At 38.3% G+C, this 18,863-nt stretch overlaps 1 protein-coding gene across 3 annotated transcripts in view; it reads right to left on the reverse strand.

Annotated features, from left to right (window-relative positions):
* Positions 1-18,863, reverse strand: part of LOC134542482 (putative inorganic phosphate cotransporter) — a 155,779-nt gene that overhangs the window by 30,987 nt on the left and 105,929 nt on the right. For all 3 annotated transcript variants that reach the window (XM_063386805.1, XM_063386804.1, XM_063386806.1), the window contains exons 2-8: positions 17,460-17,596; positions 9,752-9,982; positions 7,955-8,042; positions 7,402-7,625; positions 6,447-6,596; positions 4,782-4,914; positions 2,357-2,601 (exon numbers count right to left, since the gene is read on the reverse strand). In XM_063386805.1, coding sequence (XP_063242875.1) covers positions 2,357-2,601; positions 4,782-4,914; positions 6,447-6,596; positions 7,402-7,625; positions 7,955-8,042; positions 9,752-9,982; positions 17,460-17,596 — 1,208 coding nt within the window. The remainder of the gene's footprint in view (positions 1-2,356; positions 2,602-4,781; positions 4,915-6,446; positions 6,597-7,401; positions 7,626-7,954; positions 8,043-9,751; positions 9,983-17,459; positions 17,597-18,863) is intronic.

Consider the following 18,863-nt stretch of genomic DNA (forward strand, 5'->3'; position numbering starts at 1 on the left):
GGTCTCCCCCCCTTCTGGAATGGTCTCGCACCCCTGAAATGACACCATCAGGGTCGACCCGATGCCCGAATCTCCCAGAACAGTGGCGTTATAGTTACGCCTCTGGGATCGGCATAACCTTCCCGAGGGTAGGTGAGATCGATGACCAAGCGCCACAAAGAATTAAGCGGGGTAAAGGTAGTGAGGCTAGGCAGCTAATCCGGGAAGCAATGAGCTGCACGTGACCCCACGCCCCACCCGAGTGGTAACTAACACCCGGCTGACTGGCCTGCCTCGCGCCCAGCCATTAGTACGCTTTTAACAACTAGATTCTAGTTTTTCATAATTGTATAGCACTGTCTCATTGACATATGGGTCATTAGAGATGAGATAGGAGTGTTGACTAGTGCACGAGTAGGAAAATGGGAACACCCAGAGAAAACCATATACAGTATTCACTCGCGTAATGTCCGCCCTCGCATAATGTCCGCACCCTTTATTTATATATCCTTAAAAGAAAAAATTAAAAATTCACATAATGTCCGCACCAGTTGTCTACGGCGGGCAACACAACTTTGGCCACCCCTAAAGGACGCAGTACGAATGGAAAATTAACGGCTCTGTAAACAAAGCCGTGACCTTGAGCTGTCCTTTCTCTCCTGTCCTGAAAAGGTGGGAAAATTCGTTGAACTGAACAAAGCACGGTAACAGTAAACACAGATGACCAACACGCACGCAAGTTCAAGGCATGAGTTTCGCGTCGAGTTTTGTAGTGTAGAGTACAGAATGGGTAAATATAAATCCTTCACTGCTCGGTTTAAATTAAGAGTTGTTCGTTATGCTGAGAGCATGGGAACAGGGCTGCTGAAAGGGAGTTTGAAGTGCACGAAAAAAGTATTAGTCAGTGGCGGAAAATAAAAGAACAGTTGCAGTCAACAAATGCAACACGGCGTGCGTTTTGCGGACCCAAGGCTGGGAAGTTCCCAGAACTTGAAGTTAAAGTTTTAAACTATATACGTGAATTAAGAAGTAATGCCTGTGCTGTTTCGTATGAAATGGTTCAAGTAAAGTTTTAATGTTTTAATGTTATGTTATATTAATAAAAAAAAAATTAACATCACATTTGCTGACATGGATCAGTCTTGTTTTCTGTTGAGGTAAGACACGCAGTGCAGCGTAAAAGAAACGTCAACTTTAATTAGTGTGTACCCTGTTTTACGTGTCAGGACAGAACAGAACCCCTCTTTGTTTACATTTGGTTGGAATCCCTCCCTTTGTCATTCTCACGCTCTAAATGTTTCCTTCCCCTTCCTCCTCCTCTACGTCACGAAGGCCATCAGATTGCCGGGAGGGGGGGGAGTACAGTGCGCAGCAGATGTGGAACTGGTGAGTCACTGCGCTGTTACCAGCTCGCTGGTTCCCTACGCGCCGCACGTAAGGATATGGTACGGCTAAAATATTGCAGCCGTCCCGTTAATAGCCGTTTTAATCCATCACATATTAATCACATTAATAAGGCACACGTAACCACTCTTATTTCAGTATAATGCGTAATTTTTTTTAATGTTCCGGCGGGTGCGAGACAGTTACCGGTGGCAATTACAGCAAAGTAAACATGGTCTAATCCGAGTAGTTTGCAAGCGATCCTGCAGCAATATTCTTTTAAAATAGCTAGTGAAATCCAAATTGATTTCAGATACGTTTTGTGCCTTTTTAGTAATAATTAAGACACAAAATTTTGTATTTTTGTATTTTTCCTCGCATAATGTCCGCACCCCATTTTTTTGGCCAAAAATGTGGTCAAATTACTGCGGACATTACGCGAGGGATTACGGTATCTCGCGACAACATCCGCCATGTTTCCCACTTGGAAAAACTCCGGGTTCTATTGAACTGGGAATCAAACCCAGTTGGTCTTGGTGGAAGACAAGTGAACTGACCACTCTACCACAATGGCCCCACCCCCCCTCCCGTGGCATTTAAGGCTTGCTTCACTTGCCATTTCAATAGTTTAGTTTTTTTGGCTTATTTCAAATGTTTATGAAACCAATATTGAAAAAAAAATTTTTGCATGCATTACCCAACTGTGAAAACAAAATAAAGATTAAACTTACAGTGAGTGACAAATGCCAAGATCAGTCTCGCAATGATTTTAACTATGAATATTTTCCCGAATTATTACACATACCAACTAAAATATGGCGTCTCAGAGATATATCTATTGACAAAATTTGCTACAATACACAAAATGCAATACTTACATAGAACATCCATAGGCCTTGTCCTCAATAAAAAATTTGTGGCTTGAAAATGCAACAACCCAAAACAGCAGATGCAGCAGAGTCGTACGTGACCGCCACTGAACTGCTGTGCTCACCTGATCCTTGACCACGAGGCCGACAAACAGCGGTCCGAGGATGGACATGATGTTGGCCGCGCAGTTGGTGATCCCCATCATGGTGCCGGCGTAGTTTGGCGACAGGTCGATGTGGTTCACCTGGAAGCCGACGTAGGTTCCCGAGTTGACGCCCATTGCGATCGTGAGCAGAGCGACCGCCAGGGCGCCATTCCCCTTCTGTACGTACCCCAGGCCCACCAGCGCTATGCCTGGGATTCCCTGAGCTGAAAAAAATCAGTGCAGGAGTTTATTTCAGGAGGGGTTTAAAAAAATTAAATAATTCTTATGTTCAAAAAATTTACTTTAACAACAAGGAGATTGGAGAGTAACATCATCATGTGGTTTGTGACTTCAGGTGTTGCAACAGCTCACCTTGCATCACCCAAAATAACATACTGCCTTCACAGAGATCTCACATATGTTTTTCATAACTTCAGGGGGGATATATCCCAACTGTGTACATTTAACATAAATTAACTAAGAAAGCTTGGGATGTTATTATCATGCCCAGGCATGTAAACACAATCCAAGGTAAGGTGTCGCCATTTTGAAGGAAACTTCAGTAAACATTCAGAATGACAGCTCAACATTATGATAAAATGGATAAAAAAATAATAATTGATAAACAGATTCAGTAAGCACCAGACTAGTTAATAATTAATAATTATTTTGTTAATTGTATACAAATATTCAGCTGTAAAATTCTGAATTTTTTTCTGTAGCACCTGTCAAAATGATAAAACCATTTTTTGAATAGTGTTTAAGGTTTTTGGTTTTGGTTACCTGAGCAAGGAAATAAAATATTATAATAATATTGGTAGGTTAAAAACACCAGGATTTTATTTCTTTAAGTGTCAAGTTTGAAACCTAAAAAGTATCAATAAAGAGTACTTAAGTTTGTCAAAGCACTATAAAGATCTGTCTTTAAACCGGCATTCTATGGTTTGGCACATTTTTTAAATCTGGCACCAATCAATCTTTGGGTGGATTCCAGCTGTTGACCTTGGCTACAAGTCACTTTGCTGCGTTGCCTGCATTTTTAGTTTGCTCAGAGTTTATCATTACCAGGCACACTTGCAATAAAAATAAAACACACAAAGAAAACATAATTAAGTTCACGCCAAATACTAAGACTGTACAAAATAACGAACACATGCATGGTGATAAATTAATCCATCTATTAAAAAATGTAAAAAGTACACAGAAACAAAAAGGAAACGTTAACAATATATACCTATTTAGGATTTAAATTTATGTTAAGTGATTTTTAAAAGGGCCGTTTTAAAATTTTAAGCATTCATTTTATCATCTGAAAAATTATTTTACGTTGGAGAACATGTGTAACTTCAATAAGACTTGTTATCAAGAGCACGTCCTGGCATGCAAAATATCAGGTACTGCAATTTGGTACAGTATTCGTTTACCTCGGATCTACAATCATCTGGAAAGAAAGTGAGTGAGATTGCCCGAATTTGTGAACACTGCTTCAAGACACTTTGTGCGCGAGCAGTGAGTGTGACCCTTTTGACTGTGTGATGCTATGGTGTTACAAGCAAGCTGAAAGGCTTACGAATGCGAAGTTTATACAGTCAGCTAAAACTTCATCAGCGCTGAATAAAGTACATAAATGTTATTTTGTGTGAAATTTAGAGACTTTAGGCACTCCTCCGGCAAACGTCATCGTAAATGTGTGAACTTAACCACCAGTAAAAAAGACTAATAACTTGAGACCCAGGTCTATTTAAAAATTTTTGAAAAAATTTAAATTCTGTTTAATAAACCGTTAAGAGTGGTTCTATAGGATTTATGTAACGTATGTTTGTTTTACAAGTAAATTTATTTGAGAATTAAGACCCATGATAATATGATTGTAAACCAGTATAAAAAAATAAAAAATTGGTTTTCCTTTTAAATCATAGTATTTCAGATTTATTTTACTATTTACCTTTTGCAACCACATCACTATCATGTTTAATTTTTGATGTAACAGGAGTTGTGAAAATTATTGATGGCATTAAAATTTAATTATCATTTGAATTCAACTAAACTTGCTCTGATCGGTGATCAGCCTCCTCCTTCAACCTTTTTTCGAAGTCTTCATTTTTTCTTTGCATTTTTTTCAATTGGAACAGCGAGTGTAGGATTACGTACAAGTTATGTATTCGTGTACATTTCATTTTGAATTTTTTGAAATTTGTTTGACTCTGCTTCCAGTTTAATGTTCAAGTTTTGTTGGCTAGCTCAAGTAGTAAAGAGTACCACAGTGCCAAAACAACAAAATGACAGAATATATAAATTTCTTTTTAATTGAATAAATCAAGGGATTGGCATCTGGATCCACCCATTACTACAGCTCTGGCCACCAGAAGACATACCTTGACATACTTTTTGAAGCAAGACTTACCAATGCTGTTGAATATCTTTCTGGAGGTCGTCAGTGTGATCATCTTTCTCTCCTCCAGGTAGCCGGAGGCCCAACAGAACACGAAGCTCATCAGCCACATTGCCAGATAAGGCAGCGAAGACAGTAACGTGTTCTGTAAGCAGCCAAGGGACCAGATATTTAATATGCCTTATATGATTAAAACAAGTCAGAACGTAAACAGCTTCAGTAGAAATACAATGCATACAGCTTAACATTTCAACATCGGGGGTGGTCATTAGACACAATGGAAGGTGATGAGATGCTGCTAATGGAAAACTGACATGAATAATTGGTGGGGGAAACTGCAGCAGGTAACTACACCAATAAAATTTACTGGATCACTGCAGCATAAATCATGTTTCCCACTTGCGAAAACTCTAGGTTTGGCGATACCAAGAATCTAACCTGTCCCTGTGGTGGGAGGAAAGTGATCTGACCAATCAACCACCAAACACTTATTTTTTGTTGAATCTTTCAAACCCAAATCCTTCTTTAAACACTTTTCGTAAAATTATAATAGGATGAGGTGTTACTTTCAACAGATTCCGCTAACCAAATAAAAATGTTCAGAACTTTGTCATTTCATTCTGTCCTATATTTAAGAACTGAGGGCCCACAATAGTTTACTGTCAACAAAGAAATAAATTTAGTTAGTGCCTAAATTTGTAGCATTCCAGAACCCTGTCATTCCCAGCTTTTATAAGTAGTTTATGACAGGAATAAAGATTGTTCTTTTAGTCGTTTAGATGGGTCAGCTGGTTACACAGCTTTAAGGTCATGATAACAGTTTTTCGTAATTTTTAAATCATTAATATTCTTGCAATAAATTTTGATATTTATTTTATAGAAAAATGATTTAAAACTGACATAATTGTAAATTAATGACAAAATTTTTTATTTTTCTCAATTTTTTTTAAATATCAATTTATACCTCAATGCAAACTCAGTACCATAGTTTACAAAATTAAGTTTTGTTATACCACAAACGCACAAACACTTCAGCAAAGTAATAATGAATACAATTTTCCCAACTAGTTACCTGAATTAAGATACATAGGTACCCAGAGTTTAACTTTAAAACGCCCAATTTCAGGCGTTTAACTTCTTACCCGAAGCTTAAAAGACAGCAAAATGTCCATACATTTAATCAACTGATATATGATGATGAAAACAGTACACATAAATAAGCTCAAACTCTTAAGAATGATAAAATTTGATAATTATGATAAAGATAATGATGATTTTAATGCATGTTTTTAACTGAATAAAGAATGTGCTAAAGGAAAGTGAACTTCTGCTTGTGTTTCCATGAAACAAATGTCGCATATATTTTTTACAGGATAAATTTTCACAGTAACGAAAAAATATGATATATCTTCATAAAGGCAGTAGGCTACCGTTATGTTACTATGGGTGATGCAAGGTGAGTTGTTACACATTGGAATCACAAACCACAAAGGCAGTGGTGCATGTCAAGAATGATACTGTAACATTCCAAACCCATTGTTGTTTACATTATTATTTTGAATAGGTACAATTTATTCTTAATACATTCTTTTATCAAAACCCCTCTTGAAATTAATTCCTGTATCCACCACTGTACACTCAAATATAGCTGCATGACCCACGCTGAACAGAACAAACCTTTTTGATATCGTACTTGAGGACATGGTTCATGTAGGAAGGCATTTCTGTGAGCAGAGTCCAGAAACCCCAGTTCTGCCCACAGTGTGCAAGGATCAGCGATATCATGGGCACTGACGTCATGATGTACCTCCATGGAGTTTTGAATCCCTACAACAAAAACACTATTATAGTGGTCTTGATATCAGATGTGCATCACGTGCTGTAGAGTAAGCATTAATTCCTACCAATTTTTTTATGACTGATTACAAAAATCTTGTCTCATCAAAGGGTAGGTACCTAGTACAAACTAATATCACTACAAATGAGATAGAAGTGAGGTACAAATGCCATTATTTAATTATGAGAACAAAAAAAAAACTTCCTCTCTTATTGTTTACATCCGAAAATTTTAATTACATACTCTAGGTTACGAAGGGATAGTCACTTTCTTTAACTAATGAATATAAATCCTGTGTTAAATAGAGCAGTTCAGCAGTGCTACATAAAAAATATATTTGACGAAGACTGCTGGCATTTGCCCAAAGAGAAGATACTACCCCCAATTTTTATTCTAGATAAAATTCTATAAAAAACCGTTAAACCTACTTTAATCTAATTAAATTCACCAAGTGTGGCCAAAAAAATCACCACATACATAGGCGGATTTAGATGGAGGGGCACGTGAAGAAGGGTAAAATATAGGTACACAGGATAATATTACTTCTAAAGTAATAAACAGGCATAAACTAGGTCCAGACTACTTATCCAGTGCACTGGTGTACTATATAACTTGTCTGAAATTAGACAGTCCTTAAAAGAATAAACAGTTGTTCCTCAATTGTTAAATGTCACATGATGTTTGTTAACAGATCTGACAACCACAAGTTGTTTTGAACTCTGCTGACAGAAAATTGGTGGAATAATCCGTCGACCATTGAGAACTGTGAAGTTCGAGACATGGGACAGGCCAGACCTTGTTGGCAGAGCTGATCCTCTCGAGGGAAGCCTGTATGTACAGCTTCTCGTCAGGTGGGATGAAGCCGTGGGTCTCCGGGCTGTCCGCGCCCAGAAACGACCACAGCACGGCCCACATGAGGCTGATGCCGCCGAACACGTAGAACACCCCGGGCCAGCCGATGCTGCTCTTGGCCAGCAGGCCGGATATCGGCAGGGCGACGATGGTGCCGAACTGGGTGCCTGCAGGGTCCAAGGGACTTCACACACACTGTGATTCCAGGCACATTTACTTGGCTAACCATCACAAGTGAATAAACATCAACAAAGAAGGAAATTAATTTGGAAGCAACAAAAGTTTTCCAAAGGTTACCTTTCTATGATCATTAAAATCTCCAGTATTTTTTATTTCATCATATGCATCTTGGGAAAAATATACAACCAGATTTCCAAATTATTTCGTTATTTTGAATTTAAATCACCATGGGAAAAAAAATTTAAATTAGACCTTTTTTCTTACTAGGTACATTATGACACTGTAATTGAGACAATTTAGTAGTATACATATACACCTGCATAGACGTAAGTTGCCAGATTCCCTCGTTCTTCAACTGGCGCCCACTTCGACAACAATGTATGGATGCAAGGGAAGGTTGTTCCCTGTAAATAAAAAATATGTTATACAATTATCCATTCATAATTACAATTTCTTTTTTTTTACTACTACATTTCTATATTTTGCAGAAAATAATCATGCAATGTTTTATTCCAAAGAATTGTTTTATCACTACTTTATATTTAACTAAAGATTTTTATTAATGTAAATTCCTCCAAATAAAAAACAGGCAGTGAACTAACCAAGCAGGCTGATTAGGGGAAGCATATACAATAAGTGTATTCCGAAATCCCTTGCAGTTATTATTGAGTAAATTAACATGCTGGAGCCTGTCTTGTACGAGAAATACCAGATGATACCAGCGTAAAAATTACCGAAACATTTTACTATTGCGACTGCTGCTTCCACAATGCATGGAAAAGTAACAAATATTATGTTTCAAGATCATAGCACGGGCGGAATTGACATATATAAACCACAACACTATATCATTTTTTACTTGATATAATTTTTAAAGTATTTAGAAGGTAAACAAAAATGGCCACTTGTATTGGTCGCACGGAGTAACGTTAGGGGGAATTAAAATAGCCCATCAACCGTTATGTCGTCCGTCAGTCTGTCACTCTTTCGTCCGTCAATGCCACGCATCTAGCCAAGCGATTTAGGCTCGGTTCACAATTATGAAACACAAGCGAGTGCACAGCAGGCCATGCACACGACTCTGCACACGACTTGTGCGAAATCGGTTCACGATGGAAATATTACTGTTAATTTCAGCCAATGAATTTTCGGAATGTATGCTACATCTGTTGGCAGTGTAAGCACTATATTAACTACCAAATGATTATTCCGTGGCATCTGATCAGCAATTTGTTAGCACAGTTTTTCAATATATAAATAAATAAGGGTTATATACATTTTTGAGTTAACCATTCTAACGACACATTTTTTTTTAATTTACAGTATTTGCTAGTGATTATAAGTAATATCATCAATTAATTTTTAAAGCAGGAATTACGCTTTAACGTTGTAATAGCTCGAAAGATTTATTGCCAAAAAAATGAATGATAAATATACAAAGTTCTCTAGTCCCTACAAAATGTCTTCGTACTCTAGTCTCATTGGTTGTTGCGCCATGCGTCCGTAACAGAAATAAAATATATAATTTCCCTCATATGCACAAGACCATCCTATGGGTTACTGGGAATCAGTAGGCTCGAAAACATGGCGGTAAAATCTTGTGCGCACGACCTACTGTTACCGTTATTTTTTCAATTGTGAAACCAGCCTTACAACTTGACTTCATCCGTCCGTCCGAAAATTTTCCCAAATAATCAAATCCATGTTTTGCTCTCAGATAGATGTTGTTTGTGATATATATCGTGTTTATGTACGTATTTCATTGGCAATTCCTCAGAGAAATTCAAAGTAATGATGAAATTGTTTGGACATGAGTTTTAAGAGTTATTACACAAAACGTCTGATAACTACAGGCCTGTGTTCTGGTAACAACTGACTGCCGCGGCCAAAACCATAGTTATAATCCACCCTTACGTCCCTCAAAGGTTAGTTAGTGCTTGCCAAGCTTTTGAAGGACGGGCAGATTTAATTTTTCCGGCCATCCGATTGGCTGCAGATCACGTGACCGACGGACGGAGGCGACGTGCTGTTGTAATTCTGCCTCAAACGGAAGAGCTCAGCACTGCCGAGCTAATCCGTAGGGGCGCTACTGCATGAACACGATCGGAGTCACCTGGGCCAGGCCCTGCACCACCCGGCAGGCGCACACCAGCCCCCAGCCGCCGCAGCTGGCCGCCAGGGGCGTGAAGATGTTGAAGAGGCCGCACACGCCGATGGCGCCCAGCAGGAACATCTTGGGGCCGTAGCGCTGCGCCAGCTGGCCTCCGGGGATCTGCGTCACCACGTAGCCCCAGAAGAACGAGCTGAGGATGGTCGACTGCGTCTCCGGGCTCCAGTCGTACTCCTGCAAGCACGCGCCGCCGAGGCCCGATTACGCTTGGCTACTTTACTAGCTGCTCAACAGCGGGTTAAGGTGGTAGTGCTCTGAGGCCGGTATTCTAAGACACAAAAATAAGGGTTTAGCTGTTGAATATTCTACACCTATACCCTATAACCGTATTCCTAGTGCACAAAACCGCTCCCAAAACCTTATACAGGAGACAGCCAGTCCCATAATTTTAAGGAACGGTCGTGTCCTATCCGTGACCTATCTGTTGCTCCCAAACTTCCGCGCAAGCGCAGATCTCACTTTTATGGTGATTTCGTCCATATGGCGGACCCGCGTCTGGCGCCGTTAACCTGTATCAGGGGACATACCAAGTGTGTTGGTGTGCCAAATGAAACATAGTAGCGAAACTATCCTGGAATGCATTATGTTTACCCTAATGGTCATATCAAGAAATAATAGGAACTTAATTTTTTTGCGTCTAATCCTACATATATTTTGCACATTATTATAAAAAATTCATAATATAATAATTTTAAAATTTTAATAAAAGTTTTTTTATACTTGTTAATTATACTCCAGGATATCAGTCATCAAAGTTACGAATGGTTTTCCACCTAATTTAATACTATCACACCAGGCACTTCTCAGTACAGACATTCTAACATTAAAAAAAAAAGAACATCAGCATTGGACCATAGATGACAAGAGAGCATAGATACATAGACAATATTGATGTTACACTCAACACTCCTCCCCAATGATTATGTTTTTTTTTTTTTTTCTTTTTTTTTTCTTTTCGAATGTAACAGTATATACAAAAACAGAACTTACATTTTCCACTTGACATTTTCATGATACAATTCTTTTAAAATTAACCTTATACAAAGTCATAACATATGACTAATTTAATCCTAACTCCTTCAACAATACTCTAAATACCTCAGCAGTCAGTGGCTTAGTTAAAATGTCAGCTAGCTGGTCTTTTGTGTTAACATATTTAAGCACCACCTCTTTTCCTTCAACTTTGTGTTTTACAAAATTCATTTTTACGTCTATGTGTTTCAGACGTTTTTGATCCCACCTGCTCACTGCTTTTATGGTACTAATGTTGTCTTCATACACTATCATAGTATCACACTTAATATTTATTTCATTTAGTATCTTTTTAATCCAACACCCTTCCATCACAGATTCACATAGTGCTACAAACTCAGCTTCAGTAGTGCTCAAGGCAACTGTTGACTGTTTCCTTGAACGCCACACTACTGTATTATTATAAACCTTAAAAACATATCCTGAAATTGATTTTCTGTCTTGTTCCCTCGCAAAGTCAGCATCAGCATACCCTACTAAAGGGTAATTTTTTTCAGTTTTATTGTAACGCAATTTATAATGAAGTGTGCCCTTAAGGTACCTTAGCACCCGTTTCAGGCTGTTCCACAATAGTTCACTGGGTTTTGATTGAAAACGTCCTAGTTAAGACACTGCAGCTGTTATATCAGGTCTAGACCCAACTGAGGCAAACATCAGAGAACCAATACATGACCTGCACTTGGCTTCTTGCCTCATATCAATCATTTCAGATTCTGACAATTTACAATTAACCTCCATGGGTGTCTGCACCGACCTGCTTTCATACATTCCGAACAATTTTAATACATTCTTTAAATAGTCCCTCTGGTCAAGTACCAAACCATCTCTCTCTTTACAAATATTAATACCTAAATATCTCAAATTTTCACAACCCATGTCTTTCATTTTAAACTCTGAGCTCAAAATTTTCTTAACCCACGTTATTTTTTCCATCGTATTACTTAGAATTAATATGTCATCAACATACAAAAGAATGTAAACATCTACATTCACATATAAGCAATAGTCATTTTCAGAACGTTTAAACCCGTGATCTGTAACAAACTTTGAAAATCTCTCATACCAGCACTTGGGAGACCTCCTAAGACCATACATAGATTTCTTAAGTCTGAGAACACAATTCTGGTTTACTTCTATTCCTACCGGAGGTTCTAAATACACTTCCTCCTTTATTTCACCATACAAAAAGGCTGCTCTTACATCCATTTGATGTATGTGATAATCACGTTGAACTGCAATTGACAACAATATCCTCAGAGTTTGTAATTTCAACACTGGTGAATAACTATCCTCTAATAAGCCTTCTTGTTGGAACCCCCTTGCTACTAAACGAGCCTTGTACAGACATGAATCACCAAATATCTTTTTTGAAAAAATCCACTTAGTATCAATAGGTTTAATTCCCTCAGGTTTTTGAACTACTTCCCAAGTCTGATTATCTTCTAATACACTGATTTCTTCTTTTATTGCATTATACCACTGATCACTATCCTCCATGTTACCTACATCCTCATACCTCAACGGTATGTTATCCTGATATGAAGTACACATAGCAAACAAAATTTCATCCTCACTGTCTGAAAAATATTCTACATAATTATCAAATCGTTTGGGTCTAACTACTGCCCTTTTTCCTAAACCTCTTGCATTCGATTTGTCCATACCTGTATGTTCCTCACTCTGTTGAACCTCTTTATTTACATCCATACCTACGCCGTTATCTACATGTGTCCAGTCCCTGTTAGGTAATTCTTGAATTTCTGATTGTGTTTTTTTAGTCTCTGGTACTAAGTTAGGTATACTCTCATCAAATATCACATTCCTTCCAATTGTTATTTTCCTCTGCTCTTTATCCCACAGGCGGTAACCTCTTTGGCCATAGCCAACCATTACTAACTTCTGTGCTTTAGGGTCTAATTTTGATCGTGTTTCTTTTGGAATGTGATTAAATGCACTACTACCAAATACCCTGAGTTTACTTAAGTTAGGTTTTTTACCTTCCCACAATTCAAAAGGTGTTTTGCTATGAACTGAGGTTGGACTTCTATTTGTGGCATGAGCTGCAAAATAAATCGCTTCTCCCCACATATCTTTAGGCAAAGTAGATTCAACCAAGCAAGTTCTTGCTTTGTCAACTAAGGTTCTATTGAACCTCTCTGCCACTCCGTTTAATTGGGGATTGTAGGGTACAGTGAACACCATCCTAATACCCTTACTACTACAAAACCTTTTAAATTCTTGATTAGCATATTCTCCTCCATTGTCAGATATCAATTTCAAGATATCTGCACCAAAATGTTTGGTTGCATAATAGAAAAAATCTTTGAATTTTTCCAGTACCTCACTCTTATTTTTTATCAAGTAAATTACAACAAAATGTGTGTAATCATCAATGAATGTAACAAAGTAATTACATCCATCCCAAGATGTTGGGCTAATAGGACCACACACATCAGTATGGATTATTTCTAATGGTTTGACTGCCCTATCATATTTTCCTTTATAAGGTAGTTTAGACATTACAAGGTTCACACATTGCGTTGAAACTATCTACATTTGCTATATCATTTAAACCATCAACCAAATTATGTTTCCACAACAGTTTCAAATTTGAATATCCTAAGTGCCCAAGGCGTCTATGCCATAAATTAACCGATTCATTTTCATTGACATTCCCCTTTTGAGTACATGAATAGTTTGTCTCTGGACCATCCAATATCATCTCAACTGTATATAGTGAGCCTTGCTTACAACCAAACAAGATCAACTTGTTGTTCAAAAAAATCCTTACACAGCCCTTATCAAATAACACTTTCATACCTTTTTCTTCCAATTTTGAAACTGACAGCAAGTTTTTTTCTGACCTCAGGGACATGATACACATTTGTGATAGTACAATAAATTGGATCATTATTATAGTTGTAACCACATACCTTTACATTCCCAATACCAATTCGACTCCATTTTTAGCAGCACATATTCGTCTTGGTGCACTTAGCTCTATGTAATCTGAAAAAAACCCTTTCTCTCCCACAATATGAACTGAACTTCCCGAATCAACACAAAAAACAATTTTACTACCTTCCTTTTTTTCACTTTCATTTCTAAACTCATCTGCCAAAAACACCACTCGACGAGAATCACTATCTTCTTCTGCGATGTATGATCTAGCTGGCCCACCTCTTCTTGCGCCAGAGAACCTGCCTTTACTTGTTGCTCTTCCGAAGCTGTAGTTGCTGCTGTAATTTCTGCCTGTTGTTTGCTTCGCTCCTCGGGATGACCCCTCTGTTGGTTGTACTGCATCTGGACTTCTGTAACTTGATCCTCGTAACTTCACACGACACTGGTATTGTTTATGGCCCTTTTTTCCACATGAATAGCAGAAAAAGGCATAACCTCCAGTTTCATTCTCTTCACCTCCACTTTTCTTCCGTTTCTCCTCCTCCCCTAGGAGGCGATCCTTGACCAAGTTCATGGTTAGGTTTTCCATAACCTCTAATGCAGTGACTATACTTGTATAGGATTTAGGCATTGAGAGTAAAATATAGTTTACTTTTTCTTCTTCCGACAGTACACTACCAGCATCTTTCAATTTGGAGTAAACTTCTTCCATTTGTACGAAATGTTCCATGAGCGAATTTCGTTCATTATATTTCATTGTATTCAATTGTCGGCGCAAGAAAAGTTTACTTCGCACTCCTTTTTTCTTGAAATTGTCCTCCAAGTTTTTAAACATGGCGAATGTGGAGTTTTCATTGCGTAAATATTCTAAGTGGCTATCCGCAACAGCTGCTATCAAAATAGCTTGTGCCCGAGCCTCGGCTGCTTGATTTTTGTCATCCGCTGCAAACCGATCATCTTCAATTGCCTTCGCCACGCCATTTTCTCTCAATATACTCTTGACCCTAAATTCCCAAGCAGAAAAATTTTCTCCTGCAAATGGAACTATACAGTATTTCTCTCGCGATAACATAATGCATTGAAGCCGCAGTAACCACGCTCTGCTACCACTGTTAATTATACTCCAGGATATCAGTCATCAAAGTTACGAATGGTTTTCCACCTAATTTAATACTATCACACCGGGCACTTCTCAGTACAGACATTCTAGCATTAAAAAAAAAAGAACATCAGCATTGGACCATAGATGACAAGAGAGCATCGATACATATACAATATTGATGTTACACTCAACAATACTAAACAAATCTTTATTTAATGGTTTTTTATGAAGTTAAAGGCAAGTTTTTAAGTCAATCGTAACATGTACTGAAAGTATAAAATCATGTATAAAGTTTTGGATTAACCGTCCGTATGTAGTCTTAGTCTTCAAACTATTCCATATAAATAAAAATTAGGTTTACCAAAAATCCTGGAAAAAAATCTTCTTGCTGTAGTGTTTGGGAAACCTAATTTTTATTCATTCAGGAATTATAAAAATAATGTGTTGAATACTAAGGCTACATAATCTAAGTGTATAAATTATTTGATCGTGATGGCATGATCGTGTATACATTGATCCTGTGGTATCTGATGCAAGCTGTTTTAAATTAGTGCGTTAAAGATGCTTAACACAGAAAAAAATTGTGATACAAGAATGAATTAAGATAGTAAGTTATATACGAAAGAAACATTTTCCACAAGACCTGACATAATTTGCTTGTATTGAGATATTCGAGTTTTAGTTTGGGCAGGATATTTCGATGTACTGAATTAAAACAGCACGCACCATGTACCACAGGATCAATGTATATCCCATCATGCCAGCAGGATCAAAATATACGGAACAGTTATCTCGTTAAATGTTAGAAGCAAAATAATTTAGGATACTACCCTATTAAGGCTGGATTATTGAACTTTGCAAGATAATTCAAGTCTACAAGTCTCTCATTCATCCACTTTTCACACCATCTATGTTCCGCGACCTCGTTTTGCAAGGCCCACTTTAACAATACATACACAATAAATACACACAATTTTTTTATGCGTTAGTAATGGTAGTATCTTGTGCTACATTATGTTTATTTTTAGCTGAATAGTATTTTTTGCACTGCAGGTTATTAATTAAAATTCAATCGGGCATTAATTATAAGCTTTTGTATGAATGCCTGTTAACCCAAGGCGTAATGCCAAATAATGTGATCAGCTGTAAATTCATTACCTCAAAATATAGCAAAAAAGATTATTCAATTAATAGGTATTTTTGAAGTGCCTATTGTGTTTGAAACCTCTGGTCGTGCTCCGAAATCTTATATAGCACACTGACTAGACGTCTCAATCGCTATGGTTAGCAATTAATTAACAAAACAAACCGTACACTGGCCAATGCTAGAAGTTAACTGAACGTTATCATATGTGGTCAAGCCCTATTTCCGCAATGTTTTGGATGTTGCAGTAAGTTCAGTATGTCCGCAAAAGAATTTCCCAGTTATTTATATTAATAGTATCAACTGTAAGCGTTGTATAGTTTTGGCTCAAAGTCACAATTACAAAGTTACTCAAACCGTTTTAGATAAGCGCATGCGCAAGTATTGCTTTGTTGTTTTCTCGCTTGAAAAATTGCGACACCTGAGAGTAATGAGTTGTGTGTTCTGCAATTTGCTAAGAGTAAATCTGTAATTTAAGTTCAAAATACATTTCGTTTAAAGTTTAATTGTGATCCTCCATGTGGCAGAAACATCCACCGATGGTATATGAAATTCGAAAAGTCCGATATGTTAGTATGTAAAGGGAAAATCTGGCCTTCATGATCACCTGACATAACGCCATTCGAGTTTTTCCTTGGGGGCTTCATAAAAGATCGTGTCTACGTTCCGCCGCTACATAATGACTTGCCAGAGTTGAGACACAGAATTTAAGAGGCTATTGCTTCCATTACTCCGGACGTGTTAACCGAATTGTGGCAATTATTTGTACTTCAATTGGATGTGTCCTGTATAGCTAAAGGTGCAAATGTTGAATATTTTAAAGAAAAACTAGGTTAGTTTACCTTCAATATGATTAAATTAAACTGTTATAATATACCATTGAAACTGGGACATTCATTTATGGAGATCACGGACGAGCGTTCACACGAATCCAGAGGCTGCTGGGGGAGTGATTCTTCTGGCACCTGGCTGAGAGGTTACATACTTCCTGCTGAAGCTACTGGAGTACTACAGGTCGGGAAGTCTCGGCAGAAACAGACCACGTGGTTTTGGACATGGAGTGATAATATTTAAATGTTATTTGGACATACGCCATTTCTAGTTTTCACTGTGTGTCAAGATAGAAAACAGAAGACCGGAAAACGAAAGATGAATATATAGACGCTCAGTGAAAAGTCGAAATCAAACTATATCAAAAGTTAAAATTTGAACACAGCACAGAAAATTCCGGGTCAGGAATTGAGCAGTGGGTAGAAAACGACGTGTAAATCCGGACAAACAACCACCTTGGACAAAGCAGCGACAGACAAGATGAGCCGAGCTTAGCTATGATACCAAAACAGGTATCCTGGTCAGTGCACGGATCACACAGAGACGCACATTCGAACCCAGGCAGGATAATGGCAGGAGCAATGTTGTCGAGCAATGGAGCGCGGCCAAGGAAAGGACCGGAACGCGGTGCAGCTGCTCACCTCGAAGTCCGGGTTGGAGCCGTTCCTGTCAGTCATGGAGACGATGGCGACGGACATGTTGACGCGCATGGCGTACGCGCACACCAGCGCCAGGAACATGAGGCCGATCTGCAGGTGCCGCACACCGAACACTCGCGCTGCGAACAGAACAGAGGGCGTTCAGGCACGAGTCCTGGGAGCAGCAGATCACACATCCTAGCACGTTACTACCCGCCATTCTCGCGGACGGGAGGGAGGGAGGACGCGACGGATCATCGAGTCCATCTTGATGCTGGGTTCACAATTAAAAACCACAAGTGAGTGCATAACAGGCCAAGCACACGACTTGTGCGAAATCAGTTCACAACCGACATCTGTTGTTAATGTTAGTAAATAACCATATTAACTACCAAACGATTATCCCAAAACTTCTGACCACCAATTTGTGAACACAGTTTTTCAGCGTATAAATTAATTTGGGTTGTGTAAAATTTTTAGTTTGCCATTCTACCCACGAAACATTTTAATTTTTGTATTTACATAAATGCTAGTGAGTTTATATTAGTAATAACAATATTTAATTTTTAAAGTAGGCATTATATGCACCTGAACATTTTTAAATCTAGACAATTTCTTGCCACAATATTATTGATAATTATAAACCGTTCTCTGGTCCCGCAAAATCGCATCCTACTCAACCCTCATTGGCTGTTGCGTCATGCGTCTGTGACAGAAATAAAATACATTCATTTCCCTCCTACGCTCACGAACATCGTATGGGCCAAAAAGTGAATGTCACAGTTTCATTCTGGTTGATATTTGGTGTGGACTTGTACAGAGAAGTAAGTCGGTGCATAATCAGTAAATGTTTTGTTGAATGTTAAATTTACGAGCTAAAATTGAGGCCGTGTATTTGGAATACCGCCTCTGAAGACTATAATCACAGAATTTAAGAAGCAGCAGTGGTTGGTATAACTGCACTGGAAATAACGCCTCCACAGCGGGGCGACTGAAAAGTATCCAATCGGAATGGTTACCATTCCGTAAATTATACATCCTCATGTGCCCAGAGCAATCCGGAATGGTTACCGTTCCGGTTTAACTGGCAAATATCGTATAATTACAAATCCTGAAAAGTATCCACTGTATGAATGGTTACCATTCCGGCTTTTACTGCAAATGTGCTGCTAGAAAAAATCCGGAAAAGTGTCCGCAGTGTGAATGGTTACCATTCCGGATTGGATAGTTTTCCGTGTTCGTCTGCAAAATACGGAAAAGTATCCGCTGTCGGAATGGTAACCATTCCAGTTTTGTGTGCGCAGATATAAAATGGGGCGACTGAAAAGTATCCAATCGGAATGGTTACCATTCCGTAAATTATACATCCTCATGTGCCCAGAGCATTCCGGAATGGTTACCATTCAG

Source organism: Bacillus rossius (genome assembly GCF_032445375.1).
Source record: "Bacillus rossius redtenbacheri isolate Brsri chromosome 4 unlocalized genomic scaffold, Brsri_v3 Brsri_v3_scf4_2, whole genome shotgun sequence".
In the NCBI taxonomy this organism is placed as follows: Eukaryota; Metazoa; Arthropoda; class Insecta; order Phasmatodea; family Bacillidae; genus Bacillus; species Bacillus rossius.